Source organism: Chiloscyllium plagiosum, unplaced genomic scaffold, assembly GCF_037043375.1.
Source record: "Chiloscyllium plagiosum isolate Xiang-an unplaced genomic scaffold, Cpla_swu_hap1 HiC_scaffold_41, whole genome shotgun sequence".
Taxonomy (NCBI): Eukaryota; Metazoa; Chordata; class Chondrichthyes; order Orectolobiformes; family Hemiscylliidae; genus Chiloscyllium; species Chiloscyllium plagiosum.
In genome coordinates this window covers 41,977,672-41,997,797 of record NW_028270179.1, presented here as the reverse complement: position 1 = coordinate 41,997,797, position 20,126 = coordinate 41,977,672, and the positions used below count along the sequence as shown (strand labels likewise).

Here is a 20,126-nt window from a genome sequence, read left to right as displayed (position 1 = left end):
CAGCCACCACCACTTCCTCTGGCTGCTCGTTCCACACCCACACACACACGTACCACCCCCTGTGTGAAAGGGTTGCCCCTTAGGTCCTTTTTATGTATTTCCCCTCTCACCCTAAACCTATTCCCTTTAGTTTTGTACTCCCCATCCTGGGGAAAAGACCTTGTCTATTTACCTCTCCATGCCCCTCATGATGTTATAAACCTCTATAAGGTCACCTCTCAGCGTCTGACGTTCCAAGGAATACAACCCCAGCCTGTTCAGCCTCTCCCTGTAGCTCAAACCCTCCAACCCTGGCAACATTCTTGAAAATCTTTTTTGAACTCTTTCAAGTTTCACAATATCCTTCAGATAGGAAGGAGACCAGAATTGCATCTAATATTCCAACAGTGGCCTAACCAATGTCCTGTACAGCCGCAACATGACCTCCCAACTCCTGTACTCAATACTCTGACCGATAAAGGAAAGCATACAATGCTGCCTTCACTATCCTATCTACCTGCAACTCCACTTTCAAGGAGCTATGAACCTGCACTCCAAGGTCTCTTTGTTCAGCAACACTCCCCAGGACCTGACCAGAAGGTGTATAAGTCCTGCTCTGAATTGCCTTTCCAAAATGCAGCACCTCGCATTGATCTGAATTAAACTCCATCTGCCACTCCTCAGCCCGTTGGCCCATCTGATCAAGATCCCATTGTAATCTGAGGTAACCTTCTTCACTGTCCATTACACCTCCCATTTTGGTGTCATCTGCAAAATGGGAGATGACCTACATTTCACATCCAAATCATTTATATAAATGACGAAAAGTAGTGCACCCAGCACCAAACCTTGTCACACATCACTGGTCACAGGCATCCAGTCTGAAAAGCAACCCTCCACCACCACCCTCTATCTTCTATCTTCAAGCCAGTTCTCCATCTAAACGGCTCATTTTCCCTGTATCTTTTGTGATCTAACCTTGCTAACCAGTCTACCACGAGGAATCTTTTTGAATGCCTTACTGAAGTCCATATAGATCATGTCCTCCGCTCTGCCCTCATCAATCCTCTTTGTTACTTCTTCAAAAAACTCAATCAAGTTCATGAGACATGATTTCCCACACACAAAGTCATGTTGACTATTCCTAATCAGTCTTTACCTTTCCAAATATATGTTCATCCTCTCCCTCAGTATTCCCTCCAACAACTTGCCCATCACCAATGTCAGGCTCACTGGTCTATAGTCCCCTGGCTTATCCTTACCGCCTTTCTTAAACAGTGGCACCACGTTAGCCAACCTCCAGTCTTCTGGCACCTCACCTGTGACTATCGATGATACAAATATCTCAGTAGGAGGCCCAGCAATCACTTCTCTAGCTTCCCACAGAGTTCTAGGGTACATATAATCAGGTCCAGGGGATGTATTTTAAGACATCCAGCATCTCCTTCTCTGTAATATGGGCATTTTTCAAGATGTCACCATTTATTTTCCCAATTCCATATCTTCCATCCTTCTCCACAGTAAACACTGATGCAAAGTACTCATTTAGTATCTCCTCCATCTCCTGCGGCTCCGCACATTGGCTGTCTTGCTGATTTTTGAGAGGCCCTATTTGCTCCCTTGTTATCCTTTTGTGCTTAATGTATTTAATAAATCTCTTTGGATTCTCCCTAACTATATTTGCCAAGATTGTCCCCTTTCTACCCTCCTGATTTCTCTCTTAAGTATACCCCTACTGCTTTTATAGTCTTCTAAGGATTCACTCGATCTGTCCTGTCTATCCCTGACATATGTTTCCTTCTTTTTCTGAACCAAACCCTCAATTTCTCTAGTCATCCAGCATTCCCTACACCGATCAGCCTTTCCTTTCAGCCTGACAGGAATATACTTTCTCTGGACTCTCGTTATCTCATTTCTGAAGGCTTCCCATTTTCCAGACGTCCATTTACCTGCGAACATCTGCCCCCATCAGCTTTCAAAAGTTCTTGCCTAATACCGTCAAAATTGGCCTTTCTCCAATTTAGAACTTCAACTTTTAGATCCGGTCTATCCTTTTCCAGCACAATTTTAAAATTAATAGAATTATGGTCACTGGTCCCAAGTGCTCCCCCACTGACACCTCAGTCACCTGCCCTGCTTTATTTCCAAGAGTAGATCAAGTTTTGCAATTTCTCTAGTTGGTATTCACATATTGAATCAGAAAAAAATTACTGTACTCACATTTAACAAATTCCTCTCCATCTAAACCCTTACCACTATGGCAGCTCCAGTCTATGTTTGGAAAGACAAAATCCCCTACCATAACCATCCTATTATTCTTACAGATAACTGAGATCTCCTTACAAAGTTGTTTCTCAATTTCCTGCTGACTATTGGGAGGGAAAGGGGTCGATAAAATAATCCCAATAAAGTGATCATACCTTGCTTATTTCTCAGTTCCACCCTAATAACGTCCTTGGATGTATTCTTAGGAATATCCTTTCTAAGTATAGCATTAATGCTACCCCTTCTGTCACGCTTTCTATCCTTACTGTAGCTTTTTATCAGCACTGTCAACAAAATGCCAGGCAGCTTTTTAAAAGCTGAGAGTAATCAAATGAGCCAGTTTTAACTGCACTGAACTTTAACAAACTGTTTATATTAGTCAGAGACACTAGCAGTTTGAGGCTGACAGGTCTTCCAGGATGACAAGGCCGGAATAGAGCAGGCAGTGGGTTATTTTTCCAGCTATTACTTGAATCAACATCTGAAAAGATACCGTACTATAGAAGAGAAGGTATTGATGGTGTGATAGCTCTTCAACAATTCAAAAGTTTATGTTCGACATGGAAACCACGACACTCTTAGTTTTTACTGTTCATAATCTGATAAAGGGATTTATAAAGGGATTTAAAACTAAAATGCTAAGTTTTTTTGCAACATTTAAAAATAAACGTTGCACATATTTCAGGGGATGAAAATGTAATTGTTGACACTTTAAACCAAATGAAAATCGCTGAAAAATTTAAAATGTAACCAAGAAAGTTAGATTAGAAATCTAGTTGGACGAAGAATTGAATGGATGTGAGTTTTGTTTCTTGTTTGTTGTTTCCATGTTATTAACCTTGTCTTGAATTGCACAATTGAAATGGCATTTCACTCTTTTAAGGGTGGACACTTTCTGAGATCATCATTGTTTAACTTTGATTTTTCTCATTTTTGATTTGAAACTGAGAGATGGGGGTGAGAATTGAGTGTGAACAGCAGCTTGTTGAGAGAAAGGAAAGAACAAGAGACAGATGTTTGCTGTTGGGAACTGGCCTGGACAGATAATTCAGGTTAACTACTGCTCAAAAGGCACAGTAGGTGTTTCTGCACTGACACATTGCTACGCTCAGAGACAAGCAGCTGGGTGGCTATTCAATTGGTCAATCAGGGAAGGAGCATCACTGGCCTGAGAATCACAGAGAATGTTGGGGGAAAAAAAAGAGAAAAAAATCCAAAAGGAAAATGGTTCTGGCAGGGTTTGGGGCATGGGATAATTTTACTTCAGGAGCTGCCAGACTAGGCTGTTCTTTTGGCTTTTCTTTCACAAGTTATTGTCCATTTATTGACTGTTTGAAAATTCAGAGAAAGAAACTTACAATGTAAGAACTAAGTAAAAGTCTGCAGACTTCTCAGAGGCTGCTTGCATTAACTGGTGATTTCAGAATTCTGCCTGTAATACAATCCATTATCTAAGGATTTCATGAAGGCTTGGTATTCACCACTGAAACCGTTATTGAACTGGAACTGGGTCAGTCTGTCTGTTGGTGTGAGTGGGGGTGAGGATGAAAGAAGATTGGCCAGAGATTATAGATATCAGTTAGACTGTGTTGTTGTCCATCTGTGCTCTGCTGAAGTTACAATATTAATACCCAATTCTTCATTTTGTTGAAGTTGTAAACTTAGTGTCCAAGACCTAGTATTCCTAATGTTTGCTGAGGAATAAGTGAGCAATTGTGAGGGCCATGGAACATTTTAATTTCACTTTGTTGCAAATCCAGTGTTGATGATGCTGACTGGGTCTGCCTTGCTATCCCCTGTCCCGTAGCACAGCTTTGTTCAATTTGTATCGGAGTTACCTGCTGTTTGGTGAAACGTTCAAACTGCTTCAGCATCTGCTCCATCAGTTTGCCAATCGCCCTGTTAAACTGTTTCGTGTAAGCCTTGCAGAACTTCTCAGTCTCTTTCTTCAGGGATTTATTCAACTCCAGGTCATTCACTTCAAGTTGCTGCTTAAATTCCTCCACCAGCTCATTGGCCTTCGTCTCCAGACGGTCCCTCATTGACATCGGAGAGGTTTTCAGGATCTCAGAGATATCATCATCATCATCATCATCATCATCTATCTCCTGAAATTAAACCACGTAATTAATGGTGAGTAAAGCACACATTGCACACTGACAGTGACAGCACGGGGTTAGGTACAGAGTAAAGCTCCCTCTACACTGTCCCCCCATCAAACACTCCCAGGGACAGGGACAGCACGGGGTTAGGTACAGAGTAAAGCTCCCTCTACACTGTCCCCCCATCAAACACTCCCAGGGACAGGGACAGCACGGGGTTAGGTACAGAGTAAATCTCCCTCTACACTGTCCCCCCATCAAACACTCCCAGGGACAGGGACAGCACGGGGTTAGATACAGAGTAAAGCTCCCTCTACACTGTCCCCCCATCAAACACTCCCAGGGACAGGGACAGCACGGGGTTAGGTACAGAGTAAAGCTCCCTCTACACTGTCCCCCCCCATCAAACACTCCCAGGGACAGGGACAGCACGGGGTTAGATACAGAGTAAAGCTCCCTCTACACTGTCCCCCCCCATCAAACACTCCCAGGGACAGGGACAGCACGGGGTTAGGTACAGAGTAAAGCTCCCTCTACACTGTCCCCCCCCATCAAACACTCCCAGGGACAGGGACAGCACGGGGTTAGATACAGAGTAAAGCTTCCTCTACACTGTCCCCCCATCAAACACCCCCAGGACAGGGACAGCACGGGGTTAGGTACAGAGTAAAGCTCCCTCTACACTGTCCCCCATCAAACACTCCCAGGGACAGGGACAGCACGGGGTTAGATACAGAGTAAAGCCCACTCTACACTGTCCCCCATCAAACACTCCCAGGGACAGGGACAGCACGGGGTTAGATACAGAGTAAAGCTCCCTCTACACTGTCCCCCATCAAACACTCCCAAGGACAGGGACAGCACGGGGTTAGATACAGAGTAAAGCTCCTCTACACTGTCCCCTCATCAAACACTCCCAGGGACAGGGACAGCACGGGGTTAGATACAGAGTAAAGCTCCCTCTGCACTGTCCCCCCCATCAAACACTCCCAGGGACAGGGACAGCATGGGGTTAGATACAGAGTAAAGCTCCCTCTACACTGTCCCCCATCAAACACTCCCAGGGACAGGGACAGCATGGGGTTAGATACAGAGTAAAGCTCCCTCTACACAGTCCCCCCATCAAACACTCCCAGGCACAGGGACAGCATGGGGTCAGATACAGAGTAAAGCTCCCTCTACACTGTCCCCCCCATCAAATACTCCCAGGGACAGGGACAGCACGGGGTTAGATACAGAGTAAAGCCCCCTCTGCACTGTCCCCCCATCAAACACACCCAGGGACAGGGACAGCACAGGGTTAGGTACAGAGTAAAGCTCCCTCTACACTGTCCCCCATCAAACACTCCCAGGGACAGGGACAGCACGGGGTTAGATACAGAGTAAAGCCCTCTCTACACTGTCCCCCCATCAAACACACCCAGGGACAGGGACAGCACAGGGTTAGGTACAGAGTAAAGCTCCCTCTACACTGTCCCCCATCAAACACTCCCAGGGACAGGGACAGCACGGGGTTAGATACAGAGTAAAGCTCCCTCTACACTGTCCCCCCATCAAACACTCCCAGGGACAGGGACAGCACGGGGTTAGATACAGAGTAAAGCTCCCTCTACACTGTCACCCCATCAAACACTCCCTGGGACAGGGACAGCACGGGGTTAGATACAGAGTAAAGCTTCCTCTACACTGTCCCCCCATCAAACACTCCCAGGGACAGGGACAGCACAGGGTTAGATACAGAGTAAAGCTCCCTCTACACTGTCCCCCCATCAAACACTCCAAGGGACAGAGACAGCACGGGGTTAGATACAGAGTAAAGCTCCCTCTACACTGTCCCCCCCATCAAACACCCCCAGGGACAGGGACAGGGCGGGGTTAGATACAGAGTAAAGCTCCCTCTACACTGTCCCCCAACAAACACTCCCAGCGACAGGGACAGCACGGGGTTAGATACAGAGTAAAGCTCCCTCTACACTGTCCCCCCCCATCAAACACCCCCAGGGACAGGGCAGGGTTAGATACAGAGTAAAGCTCCCTCTACACTGTCCCCCCATCAAACACTCCAAGGGACAGAGACAGCACGGGGTTAGATACAGAGTAAAGCTCCCTCTACACTGTCCCCCCCATCAAACACCCCCAGGGACAGGGACAGGGCGGGGTTAGATACAGAGTAAAGCTCCCTCTACACTGTCCCCCAACAAACACTCCCAGGGACAGGGACAGCACGGGGTTAGATACAGAGTAAAGCTCCCTCTACACTGTCACCCCATCAAACACTCCCTGGGACAGGGACAGCACGGGGTTAGATACAGAGTAAAGCTCCCTCTACACTGTCCCCCCATCAAACACTCCCAGGGACAGGGACAGCACAGGGTTAGATACAGAGTAAAGCTCCCTCTACACTGTCCCCCCATCAAACACTCCAAGGGACAGAGACAGCACGGGGTTAGATACAGAGTAAAGCTCCCTCTACACTGTCCCCCCCATCAAACACCCCCAGGGACAGGGACAGGGCGGGGTTAGATACAGAGTAAAGCTCCCTCTACACTGTCCCCCAACAAACACTCCCAGCGACAGGGACAGCACGGGGTTAGATACAGAGTAAAGCTCCCTCTACACTGTCCCCCCCCATCAAACACCCCCAGGGACAGGGCAGGGTTAGATACAGAGTAAAGCTCTCTCTACACTGTCCCCCTCATCAAACACTCCCAGCACAGGGACAGCACGGGGTGAGATACAGAGTAAAGCTTCCTCTACACTATCCCCCTCATCAAACACTCCCAGCACAAGGACAGCACGGGGTTAGATACAGAGTAAAGCTCCGTCTACACTGTCCCCCATCAAACACTCCCAGGACAGGGGCAGCACGGGTTTAGATACAGAGCTGAAAAATGTGTTGCTGGAAAAGCGCAGCAGGTCAGGCAGCATCCAAGGAGCAGGAGAATTGACGTTTCGGGCATAAGCCCTTCTTCAGGAATGAGGAGGGTGTGCCAAGTAGGCTAAGATAAAAGGTAGGGAGGAGGGACTGGGGGGAGGGGCGTTGGGAATGCGATAGGTGGAACAAGGTTGAGGTGAGGGTGATAGGCTGGAGAGGGGGTGGGGGCGGAGAGGTCAGGAAGAAGATTGCAGGTTAGTAAGGTGGTGCTGAGTCCGAGGGTTGGGACTGAGACAAGGTTGGGGGAGGGGAAATGAGGAAGCTGGAGAAATCTGAGTTCATCCCTTGTGGTTGGAGGTGAGGCGCTCTTCCTCCAACCGTCGTGTTGCCATGGTCTGGCGATGGAGGAGGCCAAGGATCTGCATGTCCTTGGTGGAGTGGGAGGGGGAGTTGAAGTGTTCAGCCACGGGGCGGTTGGGTTGGTTGGTGCGGATGTCCCAGAGGTGTTCTCTGAAACGTTCCGCAAGTAGCCGGCCTGTCTCCCCAATATAGAGGAGACCACATCGGGTGCAGCAGATGCAGTAAATGATGTGTGTGGAGGTGCAGGTGAATTTGTGCCGGATATGGAAGGATCCCACGGGGCCTTGGAGGGAAGCAAGGGGGGAGGTGTGGGCGCAAGTTTTGCATTTCTTGCGGTTGCAGGGAGAGGAGGTTGGGTTGGTGGGGGGTGTGGACTTGACGAGGGAGTCACGGAGGGAGTGGTCTTTCCGGAACGCTGATAGGGATGGGGAGGGAAATAGATCCTTGGTGGTGGGGTCCGTTTGGAGGTGGCAGAAATGACGGAGGATGATACGTTGTATTTGGAGGTTGGTGGGGTGGTAGGTCAGGACCTGGTGGCGGTTGGAGGGGCGGGGCTCAAGGGCGGAGGAGCGGGAAGTGGAGGAGATGCGGAGGAGGGCATCATCGACCACGTCTGGGGGAAAATTGCGATCCTTGAAGAAGGAGGCCATCTGGGTTGTACGGTATTGGAACTGGTCCTCCTGGGAGCAGATGCGGCGGAGGCGAAGGAATTGGGAATACGGGATGGCGTTTTTACAGGGGGCAGGGTGGGAGGAGGTGTAATCTAGGTAGCTGTGGGAGTCGGTCGGTTTATAGTAAACATCCGTGTTGAGTCGGTCGCCCGAGATAGAAATGGAGAGGTCCAGGAAGGGGAGGGAAGAGTCTGAGACGGTCCAGGTACATTTGAGGTCTGGGTGGAAGGTGTTAGTAAAGTGGATGAACTGTTCAGCCTCCTCGTGGGAGCACGAGGGTGCGCCGATACAGTCATCGATGTAGCGGAGGAAAATGTCGGGGGTGGTGCCAGTGTAGCTGCGGATACAGAGTAAAGCTTCCTCTACACTGTTCCCCCAAACACTCCCAGGACAGAGACAGCATGGGGTTAGACACAGAGACAAGCTTCCTCTACACTGTCCCCCATCAAACACTCCCAGGACAGGGACAGCACGGGGATTAGATACAGAGTAAAGCTCCCTCTACACTGTCCCCCAACAAACACTCCCAGAACAGGGACAGCACGGGGTTAGATACAGAGTAAAGCCCTCTCTACACTGTCCCCCCCATCAAACACTCCCAGGGACAGGGACAGCACGGGGTTAGATACAGAGTAAAGCTCCTCTACACTGTCCCCTCATCAAACACTCCCAGGGACAGGGACAGCACGGGGTTAGATACAGAGTAAAGCTCCCTCTGCACTGTCCCCCCCATCAAACACTCCCAGGGACAGGGACAGCATGGGGTTAGATACAGAGTAAAGCTCCCTCTACACTGTCCCCCATCAAACACTCCCAGGGACAGGGACAGCATGGGGTTAGATACAGAGTAAAGCTCCCTCTACACTGTCCTCCATCAAAAAATCCTCCGGACACAGGCAGCATGTGGTTAGATACAGAGTAAAGCTCCCTCAACATTGTCCCCCATCAAACACGCCCAGGGACAGGGACAGCACAGGATTAGATAAAGAGTGAAGCTCCCTCTACACTGTCCCCCTCATCAAACACTACCAGGGACAGGGACAGCATGGGGTTATATACACAACGGAGAACATTCCAGCGTGGTATTGGCTTTTCAGCCCTCAATGTTGCGCTGACCTTGGAACGAATCTGAAGCCCATCTATCCTACACTGTTCCATTATCACCCATGTGTTTATCCAATGACCATTTAAATGCCTTTCATGTTGGGAGCCTACTACTGTTGCAGGCAGTGCATTCCATGCCCCTTACTACTCTCTGAGTAAAGAAACTACCTCTGACATCTGTCTATATCTATCACCCCTCAACTTAAAGCTACGTCCCCTTGTGCTAGCCATTACCATCCAAGGAAAAAGACTCTCACTATCCACCCTTACCTCACCCTCTGATCATCTTCTATGTCTTAATTAAGTCACCTCTCAACCTTCTTCTCTCTGATGAAAACAGCCTCAAGTCCCTCAGCCTTTCCTCATAAGACCTTCCCTCCATACCAGGCAACATCCTAATAAATCTCCTCTGAACTCTTTCCAAAGCTTCCACATCCTTCCTATAATGCGGTGACCAGAACTGTACACAATCCTCCAAGTGCAGCTGCACCAGAGTTTTCCACATTTGCAACATAACCTCATGGTTCCAAAACTCAATCCCTCTACTAATAAAAGCCAACACACCACATGCCTTCTTAACAACCCTATAAACCTGGATGGCAACTTTCAGGGATCTATTTACATGGACACCAGGATCTCTCTGCTCATCTACACTACCAAGAATCTTACCATTAACCCAATACTCTGTATTCCTGTTGCTCCTTCGAAAGTGAACCACCTCCCACTTTTCTGCATTAAACTCCATTTGCCACCTCTGAGCCCAGCTCTGCAGCTTATCTATGTCCCTCTAATCTACAACATCCTTTAGCACCATCCACAACTCCACCAACCTTAGTCTCATCCGCAAATTTACTGACCCATACTTTTACATCCTCATCCAGGTCATTCATAGACAAACAGCAGTGGCCCCAAAACAGATCCTTGCGGTACACCACTAGTAACTGAACTCCAGGATGAACATTTCCCATCAACCATCACCCTCTGTTTTCTTACAGTTAACCAATTTCTGATCCAAACTGCTAAATCACTCTCAATCCCATGCCTCTGTATTTTCTGCAATAGCCTACCGGGGGGAACCTTATTAAACACTTTACTGAAATCCATATACACCACATAACCACTTTACCCTCATCCACCTGTTCGGTCACCATCTCAAAGAACTATCCTTCACAAAACCATGTTTACTATCCCTAATCAACTTATTCCTTTCTAGATGATTATAAATCCCATCTCTTATAATCCTTTCCAACACTTTACCCACACCGAAGTAAGGCTCACTGGTCTATAATTACCAGGGTTGTCTCTACTCCTCTTCTTGAACAAGGGAACAACATTTGCTATCCACCAGTCTCCTGGCACTATTCCTGTAGACAATGACGGCATAAAGATCAGAGCCAAAGACTTGGCAATCTCCTCCCCAGCTTCCCAGAGAATCCTCAGATAAATCCCATCTGGCCCAGGGGACTTATCTATTTTCACACTTTCCAGAATTACTAACATGTCCTTATCAACCTCAATCCCACCTGGTGTAGTAGCCTGTATCTCTGTTCTCCTCGACAACATTGTCTTTTTCCTGTGTGAATACTGACAAAAAATATTCATTTTGTGTCTCTCCTATCTCTTTGGACTCCATGCACAATTCCCCACTACTGTCCTTGATTGGCCCTAATCTCACTTGAGTCATTCTTTTAACCTGATATACCGATAGAAAGCTTTAGGGTTTTCCTTGATCCTCGCTGCCAAGGACTTCTCATGTCTCCTCCTGGCTCTTCTTAGCTCTCTCTTTACGTCCTTCCTGGTTAACTTGTAACGCTCAAGCGCCCCGAGTCTTCACATCTCATCCTAACGTAGTCATAATTTGGAGATGCCGGTGTTGGACTGGGGTGAACAAAGTTAAAAATCACACAACACCAGGTTATAGTCCAACAGGTTTAATTGGAAGCACACTAGCTTTCAAAGCGACACTCCTTCACCTGATGAATGAGCGTCGCTCCGAAAGCTAGTGTGCTTCCAATTAAACCTGTTGGACTATAACCTGGTGTTGTGTGATTTTTAACTTTGTACATCCTAACGTAAGCCTTCTTCTTTCTCATGACAAGAGATTCCACTTCTTCAGTAAACCACAGCTCCCACGCTCAACCACTTCCTCCCTGCCTGACAGGTACATACTTATCAGGGACACTCAGTAGCTGTTCCTTGAATATGTTTCACATTTCAATTGTGCATGTCCCCGGCAGTTTACTTCCCCATCCTGTGTGTCCTAAATCTTGCCTAATCGCATCATAATTGCCTTTCCCCCCAGCTATAACTCTTGCCCTGCGGTATATACCTATCGCTCTCCATCAATAAAGTAAACTGAATTGTGGTCACTATCACCAAAGTGCTCACCTCCCTCCAAATCTAATGCCTGGCCAGGTTCATTACCCATTACCAAATCCAGTGTGGCCTCATCCCTTATTGGCCTGTCTACATACTGTATCAGGAAACCATCCTGCACACATTGGACAAAAACTGACCCACCTAAAGTACTTGAACTATAGTATTCCCAGTCAATATTTAGAAAGTTAAAGCCCCCCCATAACAACTACCCTGTTACTTTCACTCCTATCCAGGATCATCTTTGCGATCATCTTTGGAACTTTTCCGAGGCTGATATGTAACTCCCAACAGGGTGACCTCTCCTTTCCTGTCTCTAACCTCAGCCCATACTACCTCAGTTGACAAGTTCTCTAATGTCCTTTCTGCCACCGTAATAGAGTCCTTGACTAACACTGCCACACCTCCTCTTCTTTTACAATCTTCTCTTTTCTTACTGAAACATCTAAATCTCGGAACCTGCAACAACCATTCCTGTCTCTACTCTATCCATATCTCCAAAATGACAATATCGAAGTCCCAGGTACCAACCCATGCTGCAAGTTCACCTTATTCCAGAGCATCTTATTCCGGATGCTCCTGATGTTGAACTAGACACACTACAAACCACCTCCCTGCCTGCCAGTACACTCCTACAACCTTGAAACATTATTACTGACCTCACTACGCGAACCTCCTGAACACTGGAACTACGTTTAAGGTTCCAATTCCCCTGCTGAATTAGTTTAAACTCTCCCAAAGAGCATTAGCAAATTCCACCCTCCAGGATATTGGTACCCCTCTGGTTCAGGTGTAGACCATCCAGTTGTAGAGGTCCCACTTGTCCCAGAATGAGCCTCAATTATCCAGGTATCTGAATCCCTCCCTCCTGCACCAAACCTGTAGTCATGTGCTCAGCTCTGTTCGCTCCTTGTTCCTCACCTCAATCGCACGTGGACAGACAACAAACCAGAGATAACAACTGTTTGTTCTACCTCTAAGCTTACACCCTATCTCCCTGAATATCTGCCTTACATCTCCATCCCTTTTCCTACAATGCCGTTGGTGCCTATGCGGATAACGACTTGGGCTGCTCCCCCTCAAGGATCCCAAAAACACAAGTTAAGCTCCCTCTACACTGTCCCCCCACCCCCCATCAAACACTCCCAGGGACAGGAACAGCACGGGGTTAGATATAGAGTAAAGCTCCCTCAACACTGTCCCCCCCATCAAACACTCCCAGCACAGGGTTAGATACAGAGTAAAGCTCCCTCTACACTGTTGCATTCACAAGCACTGTACATTTTGGATCTGAGTTACCTGCTCCTTGATGAAACATTCAAACCCCTTCAGCAACGTTTGCCTCAGCTTGCCAATGGCCCAGTTATAGTTTGTCGTATAAGCCTTGCAGAAGTTCTCAGTGTCTTTCTTCAGGAGATTATCCAACACCGTGACCTCACTCTCTCTCGGTTCCTCACCCACTTCCAGTTGCTGCTTAAATTCCTCCACCAGCTCATTGGCCTTCATCTCCAGACGGTCCCTCATTGACATCGGAGAGGTTTTCAGGATCTCAGAGATATCATCATCATCATCATCATCTATCTCCTGAAATTAAACCACATGTAATTAATGGTGAGTAAAGCACACATTGCACACTGACAGTGACAGCACGGGGTTAGGTACAGAGTAAATCTCCCTCTACACTGTCCCCCCATCAAACACTCCCAGGGACAGGGACAGCACGGGGTTAGATACAGAGTAAAGCTCCCTCTACACTGTCCCCCCCATCAAACACTCCCAGGGACAGGGATAGCACGGGGTTAGATACAGAGTAAAGCTCCCTCTACACTGTCCCCCCATCAAACACTCCCAGGGACAGGGACAGCATGGGGTTAGATACAGAGTAAAGCTCCCTCTACACTGTCCCCCCCATCAAACACCCCCAGGGACAGTGACAGCACGGGGTTAGATACAGAGTAAAGCTCCCTCTACACTGTCCCCCCCATCAAACACTCCCAGGGACAGGGACAGCACAGGGTTAGATACAGAGTAAAGCTCCCTCTACACTGTCCCCCCCATCAAACACTCCCAGGGACAGGGACAGCATGGGGTTAGATACAGAGTAAAGCTCCCTCTACACTGTCCCCCCATCAAACACTCCCAGGGACAGGGACAGCATGGGGTTAGATACAGAGTAAAGCTCCCTCTACACTGTCCCCCCATCAAACACCCCCAGGGACAGTGACAGCACGGGGTTAGATACAGAGTAAAGCTCCCTCTACACTGTCCCCCCCATCAAACACTCCCAGGGACAGGGACAGCACGGGGTTAGATACAGAGTAAAGCTCCCTCTACACTGTCCCCCCCATCAAACACTCCCAGGGACAGGGACAGCACGGGGTTAGATACAGAGTAAAGCTCCCTCCACACTGTCCCCCATCAAACACTCCCTGGACAAGGACAGCACGGGGTTAGATACAGAGTAAAGCTCCCTCTACACTGTCCCCCATCAAACACTCCCAGGGACAGGGACAGCACGGGGTTAGATACAGAGTAAAGCTCCCTCTACACTGTCCCCCCATCAAACACTCCCAGGGACAGGGACAGCACGGGATTAGATACAGAGTAAAGCTCCCTCTACACTGAAACCCCATCACACACTCCCAGGGACAGGGACAGCACGGGGTGAGATACAGAGTAAAGCTCTCTCTACACTGTCCCCCCATCAAACACTCCCAGGGACAGGGACAGCACGGGGTTAGATACAGAGTAAAGCTGCCTCTACACTGAAACCCCATCACACACTCTGGGCGAACTGGGCAGCACCGACTGAGAAGCCTGATAGACCGGTTCGTCTTTGTGGGGACTTTACACATGGTAAACCACTTTTTGCAGATGGATAACAACACAATTCCTTGGATGGACAACTTGTTTGCAAAGCTGGTGCGGTGGGGAGAGTGGGGGGGGGGGGGGGGGGGCTGCAATCAAACCACATCTGTCCAGGAGCTAAGGTCGTTCCTTGGTATGGTAAAGTATTATGGCAAGCTCATACAGAAGCTGGCATCCATCCTAACACTTACTGGCACCAACTGGAAAAGGGTCTCCTAGACAAGTCCCTGGCTTTCAATAAAGTAAAGAAACAGCTATAATCCTATAAGGTGTTGCCACACTGTGGTCCAAAGACAGACTGACCCGAGATGCCTCCCTATTTGGCATCAGGGGTGGTATTAGCTCTGATCGATGGGTAGTTGGCTCTCCGGCATACAAGGACAGCTCCATACCACCCATCATCCAATAGTCTGACAGAAAGAGGGGTCCAAACTCTGAAGACTGACTTGAAGAAACAGCCTCCAGCCTCACTAGATACCTAGATGTCATGGTTCTTATTTGACATGCGATTACTGGGAGAGCACTGGCAGACTTACTAATGAGGAGAAGACTCTGCACTAGGTTCAGTCTGATCTTCCTGGATCAGGTGGAGGGGCAGAGTGAAACCCCATCAGGAACGCCAATTGTTCCTGTCAATGAGACTGTTTACCAACAGTAAACCGCCAGTTTACTTCTGGGGATGAGGTCAGGTCCCACGACGTACAAAGTTCAGGAATGTGAGGCGATCCTGAACAAACGTGGACACCACATAAAAGCTTCAACCCTGCAAATGGGGCATTCTCAGCCCCTCAGAACAGCCGGAAAGGCTGTAGGAACCCTTGGGTTCTGCCCCTCTATCCAACATTGAAGAAACCTTGGAGTCTGAGGTGGAGACAGCAGATGTCGCAGCCTCAACGCCTTTACTACCTGATGATGATGAGGGATTTCTTCCAGGACGCTCTGGGTGCAAGAGCCAGGCTACAATCTGAGACACACTGCCTGTATCTGCGGCAGAGTCAGAGGAATCAGACCTAGTCCAAAAATGCCCCACAAGAAGCTACAGGAAAAGAACAGGCCCATGTCCCTGGACATACATGGGGGAGCGAAGTAATGATTACAACAAGGTCAGGCAGGAGGACTTCACAGAATATGAGTTCCCTGATTGTTCCAGATTTACAGCCCCAATCAGGGAGCCCTGGCTGACAGGTAAAAACAGGGAGTGTCAGAGATACCGACACTGAGCGTTCAGGGGTATCATATTCCCGTGAGAGTGAAGGGTAAGGCTGGCAAGATTAAGGAACAAAAAAATGAATAAAAATATTGACATTCTAGTCAAGAATAAAAGAGAATCTTATTTTAAATGTAAGTAACTTGGTTCTATTGAATCACTTCATTAATATAAAGAGTGTAGGGGCATTCTTAACAGAGAAATCAGGAAGGTAAAGGGGGGATATGAGAAATCTTGGGCAGGTAAGGTTAAGGATAGTCCAAAGAGATTCTACAAGTACTTTTTAAGTAAGAGGATAACTAGAGAGATGGTAGGGTCTCTTAAAGATCTTGTCTTGGTGTTGAAGCCCAGGAGATGAGAGAGCCACTAAATGAATATTTACTGTAGAGAAAGAAACGGAGGCTAAAGAACACAAAGAAATAAAACTGTATGTCTTAGAATCAGTTCACATCACAGAAGAGCATGTTCTTAGGAGAAGAAATCTCTGGGACCTGATCTAATTTATCCCACAACGTTGTGGGAAGTAAGGAAGGAAATTGCCAGATCCCTTGGAGATATATTTGCATCATCTATAACTCCAGATGAGGTGCCTGATGACGGGAGAGTGGTCAATGTTGTACCTTTGTTTAAGAAATGCTGGAAAGACGAACCAGGGAACAGTAGACCTGTGCGTTTGACTTTGGGTATGTGCAAATAGTTGGAGATGATGATAAAAAGTAAGATTTATATACATTTTGAGGGGCAAAACTTGATTAGGGATAGTCAGCATGGTTTTGTGTGAGGAGAAACTTGATTTGAGTTTTTTGAGGAAGTTACCAAAGAATTACGTCACATGGGATTCAGGGTGAGTTTGCCAATTAGATACAAAATTGGCTTAACGGCAGGAGATAGAGGGTGATGGTGGAGGGTTGCTTCAAGGACTGGCGGCCTTTGACCAGAGGTGTTCCACAGAGATCTGTGCTGGATCCTCTTTTGTTTGTCATTTATATAAATAATTTGGATAAGAATATAGAATATCGTGTTACATTATGGGGTAAACCCTTTTGCTAATTTAAACCAGACACACAGAAAAACTCACCTCACCTTGTAGTCTGTAAAAGTATGAGTGACAAAGAACTACCCAAATTCCACTATTTAAAGAAAACTTAACAATTTATTCTTTAACTCCAAAAAAAAGGACATTAAACAACAACTATCCTCACTATAAGCCTCCCTTAGCTAATTGATTTATACCTCTCCCCAACCTACAACACTATACTGATCTGATTAAACCCCTGCTTAAGATTTACAAAAAAATGAAGTTTCAAAACCAGCCAGCTGTCAATTTTCCCTTTGTATCTTCCTGTCTTCTTTTCTTTGGTCTTCTCCTGCACAGATCTTTCATAGAGAAAGCTATGTTCCAGAGGGTGGATCTGAGGGCAGTCTGTATTGGTGTTCTTTGTCTCTCTGGCTAACTGTTCAAAATGTCTGATTTTTATAGCCCAAAACATCAGATCGTCTCACTGGTTTGATGTCGTCAAAACAGTAAAACGCAAATTCAATTGAGCTAAGTATCTTGGGACATAATTTATACTGATTGGCCAAATTCGAATTGTTGTGTAACAACTCTGTACCTGAGCTACATCTCAAATGTTATATCTTCAAATAATCCAGCACACTCTGTGCCCGCAGTTAGTCATATGACAAACTTACCAGCATTCACACTCTGTTAAAAGTACAATACATTCCAACAACTTCATTACAAGAGACAGGATTTACATGTGTGATTAGGGATCGTTAGCATGGCTTTGTGTGTGGAAATCATGTCTCACAAACTTGATTGAGTTTTTTGAAGAAGTAACAAAGAAGATTGATGAGGGCAGAACGGAGGACATGATCTATAAGGACTTCAGTAAGGCATTCAAAAAGATTCCTCATGGGAGACTGGTGAGCAAGGTTAGATCTCATGGAATACAGGGAGAACTAGCCATTTGGATACAGAACTGGCTCAAAGGTAGAAGCCAGAGGGTGGTTGTGGAGGGTTGTTTTTCAGACTGGAGGCCTGTGACCAGTGGAGTACCACAAGGATCAGTGTTGGGTCCTCTACTTTTCGTCATTTAAAATAAATGATTTGTATGTGAACATAGGAGGTAGAGTTAGTAAGTTTGCAGATGACACCAAAATGGGAAGTGCAGTGGACAGCAAAGAAGGTTACCTCAGATTACAACAGGATCTGGACCAGATGGGCCAATGGGCTGAGAAGTGGCAGGTGGAGTTTAATTTAGATAAATGCGAGGTGCTGCATTTTGGAAAAACAAATCAGAGCAGGACTTATATGCTTAATGGTAAGGTCCTGGGAAGTGTTGCTGAACAAAGAGACCTAGGAGTGCAGGTTTATAGCTCCTTGAAAGTGGAGTCGCAGGTAGGTAGGATAGTGAAGGCAGCGTTTGGTATGCTTTCCTTTATTGGTCAGAGTATTGAGTACAGGAGTTGGGAGGTCATGTTGCGGCTGTACAGGACATTGGTTAGGCCACTGTTGGAACATTGGATGCAATTCTGGTCTCCTTCCTATCGGAAGGTTATTGTGAAACTTGAAAGGGTTCAGAAAAGGTTCACAAGGATGTTGCCAGGGTTGGAGGGTTTGAGCTACAGGGAGAGGCTGAACAGGCTGGGACTGTTTTCCCTGGAGCGTCAGAGGCTGAGGGGTGGCCTTATAGAGGTCTGCATGGGTTTCCTCCGGGTGCTCCGGTTTCCTCCCACATCACAAAGATGTGCAGGGTCAGGTGAATTGGCCATGCTAAATTGCCCGCAGTGTTAGGTAAGGGGTAGATGTAGGGGTATGGGTGGGTTGCGCTTCGGCGGGTCGGTGTGGACTTGTTGGGCCGAAGGGCCTGTTTCCACACTGTACGTAATCTAATCTAATCTAAAAAAATTAGATTAGGTGCATGGATAGGATAAATAGACAAGGTCTTTTTCCTAGGGTAGGGGAGTCCAAAACTAGAGGGCATAGGTTTAGGGTGAGAGGGGAAAGACCTAAAAGGGACCTAAGGGGCAACGTTTTCAGGCAGAGGGTGATACGTGTATGGAATAAGCTGCCAGAGGAAGTAGTGGAGGCTGGTACAATGACAACATTTAAAAGGTTGGGTATATGAATAGGAAGGGTTTAGAGGGATATGGGCCAAGTGCTGGCAAATGGGAAGAGATTAGGTTAGGATAACTGGTCAGCATGAACGGGTTGGACCAAAAGGTCTGTTTCCGTGCTGTACATTTTTATGTCTCGACTGCCAGAAACTCCTGCCATTGCTGTTCCACTGTCTTTCCTGTTGGAGTCCTCTCCCAGTCAATTCTACCCAGCTCCTTCCTCATGCCTATGTATTTTATTCAGCTGTATTACAGATACCTCTGATTCTATCTTCTCCCTCTCAAATTGCAGAGCTAATTCTATCATTCATTGCTATCTAAGAGTTCCTTCACCTCCAGCTCCCTTATCAAATCTCCCTCATTGCACAACACTAAGTCCAGTATTGGCTGTTCCCTCGTGGGCTCCACCACAAGCTGCTCCAAAAAGCCATTCCACAATTCCTTTAATTGCAAACCACTACCACCCTGATTTTCTCAGTCCATCTGCGTATTGCAATTCCCCGAGATCACTGTAACTTTGCCTTTCTGTCTCCTGGTGTATCTTGACCCCAGTACCTGACTACTGTTTGAAGGCCTGTACATAACTCCAACTATGGTTTTCTTTTTACAATTGTGATTCTGCAATTCACCAACTCAATAAAGCTCCCTCTACACTGTCCCCCCATCAAACACTCCCAGGGACAGGGACAGCACGGGGTTAGATACAGAGTAAAGCTCCCTCTACACTGTCCCCCCCCATCAAACACTCCCAGGGACAGGGACAGCACGGGGTTAGATACAGAGTAAAGCTCCCTCTACACTGTCCCCCCATCAAACACTCCCAGGGACAGGGACAGCACGGGGTTAGATTCAGAGTAAAGCTCCCTCTACACTGTCCCCCCATCAAACACTCCCAGGGACAGGGACAGCACGGGGTTAGATACAGAGTAAAGCTCCCTCTACACTGTCCCCCCATCAAACATCCCCAGGGACAGGGACAGCACGGGGTTAGATACAGAGTAAAGCTCTCTCTACACTGTCCCCCCATCAAACACTCCCAGGGACAGGGACAGCACGGGGTTAGATACAGAGTAAAGCTGCCTCTACACTGTCCCCCCATCAAACACTCCCAGGGACAGGGACAGCACGGGGTTAGATACAGGGTAAAGCTCCCTCTACACTGTCCCCCCCATCCCAGGGACAGGGACAGCACGGGGTTA

General features: G+C 47.4%; 1 protein-coding gene across 9 annotated transcripts in view; it reads right to left on the bottom strand.

The window, feature by feature from the left end:
* LOC122544759 (uncharacterized) overlaps window positions 1-20,126 on the bottom strand; it is a 144,553-nt gene that overhangs the window by 58,326 nt on the left and 66,101 nt on the right. For 6 of the 9 annotated variants that reach the window (XM_087981846.1, XM_087981849.1, XM_087981848.1 and 3 more), the window contains 2 exons: window positions 13,032-13,316; window positions 4,083-4,352 (listed from right to left, as the gene is read on the bottom strand). The exons of 2 other annotated variants lie outside the window; for them this stretch is intronic. In XM_087981846.1, coding sequence (XP_087837972.1) covers window positions 4,083-4,352; window positions 13,032-13,316 — 555 coding nt within the window. The remainder of the gene's footprint in view (window positions 1-4,082; window positions 4,353-13,031; window positions 13,317-20,126) is intronic. One more of the 9 variants, XM_087981851.1, reaches the window with a different exon arrangement.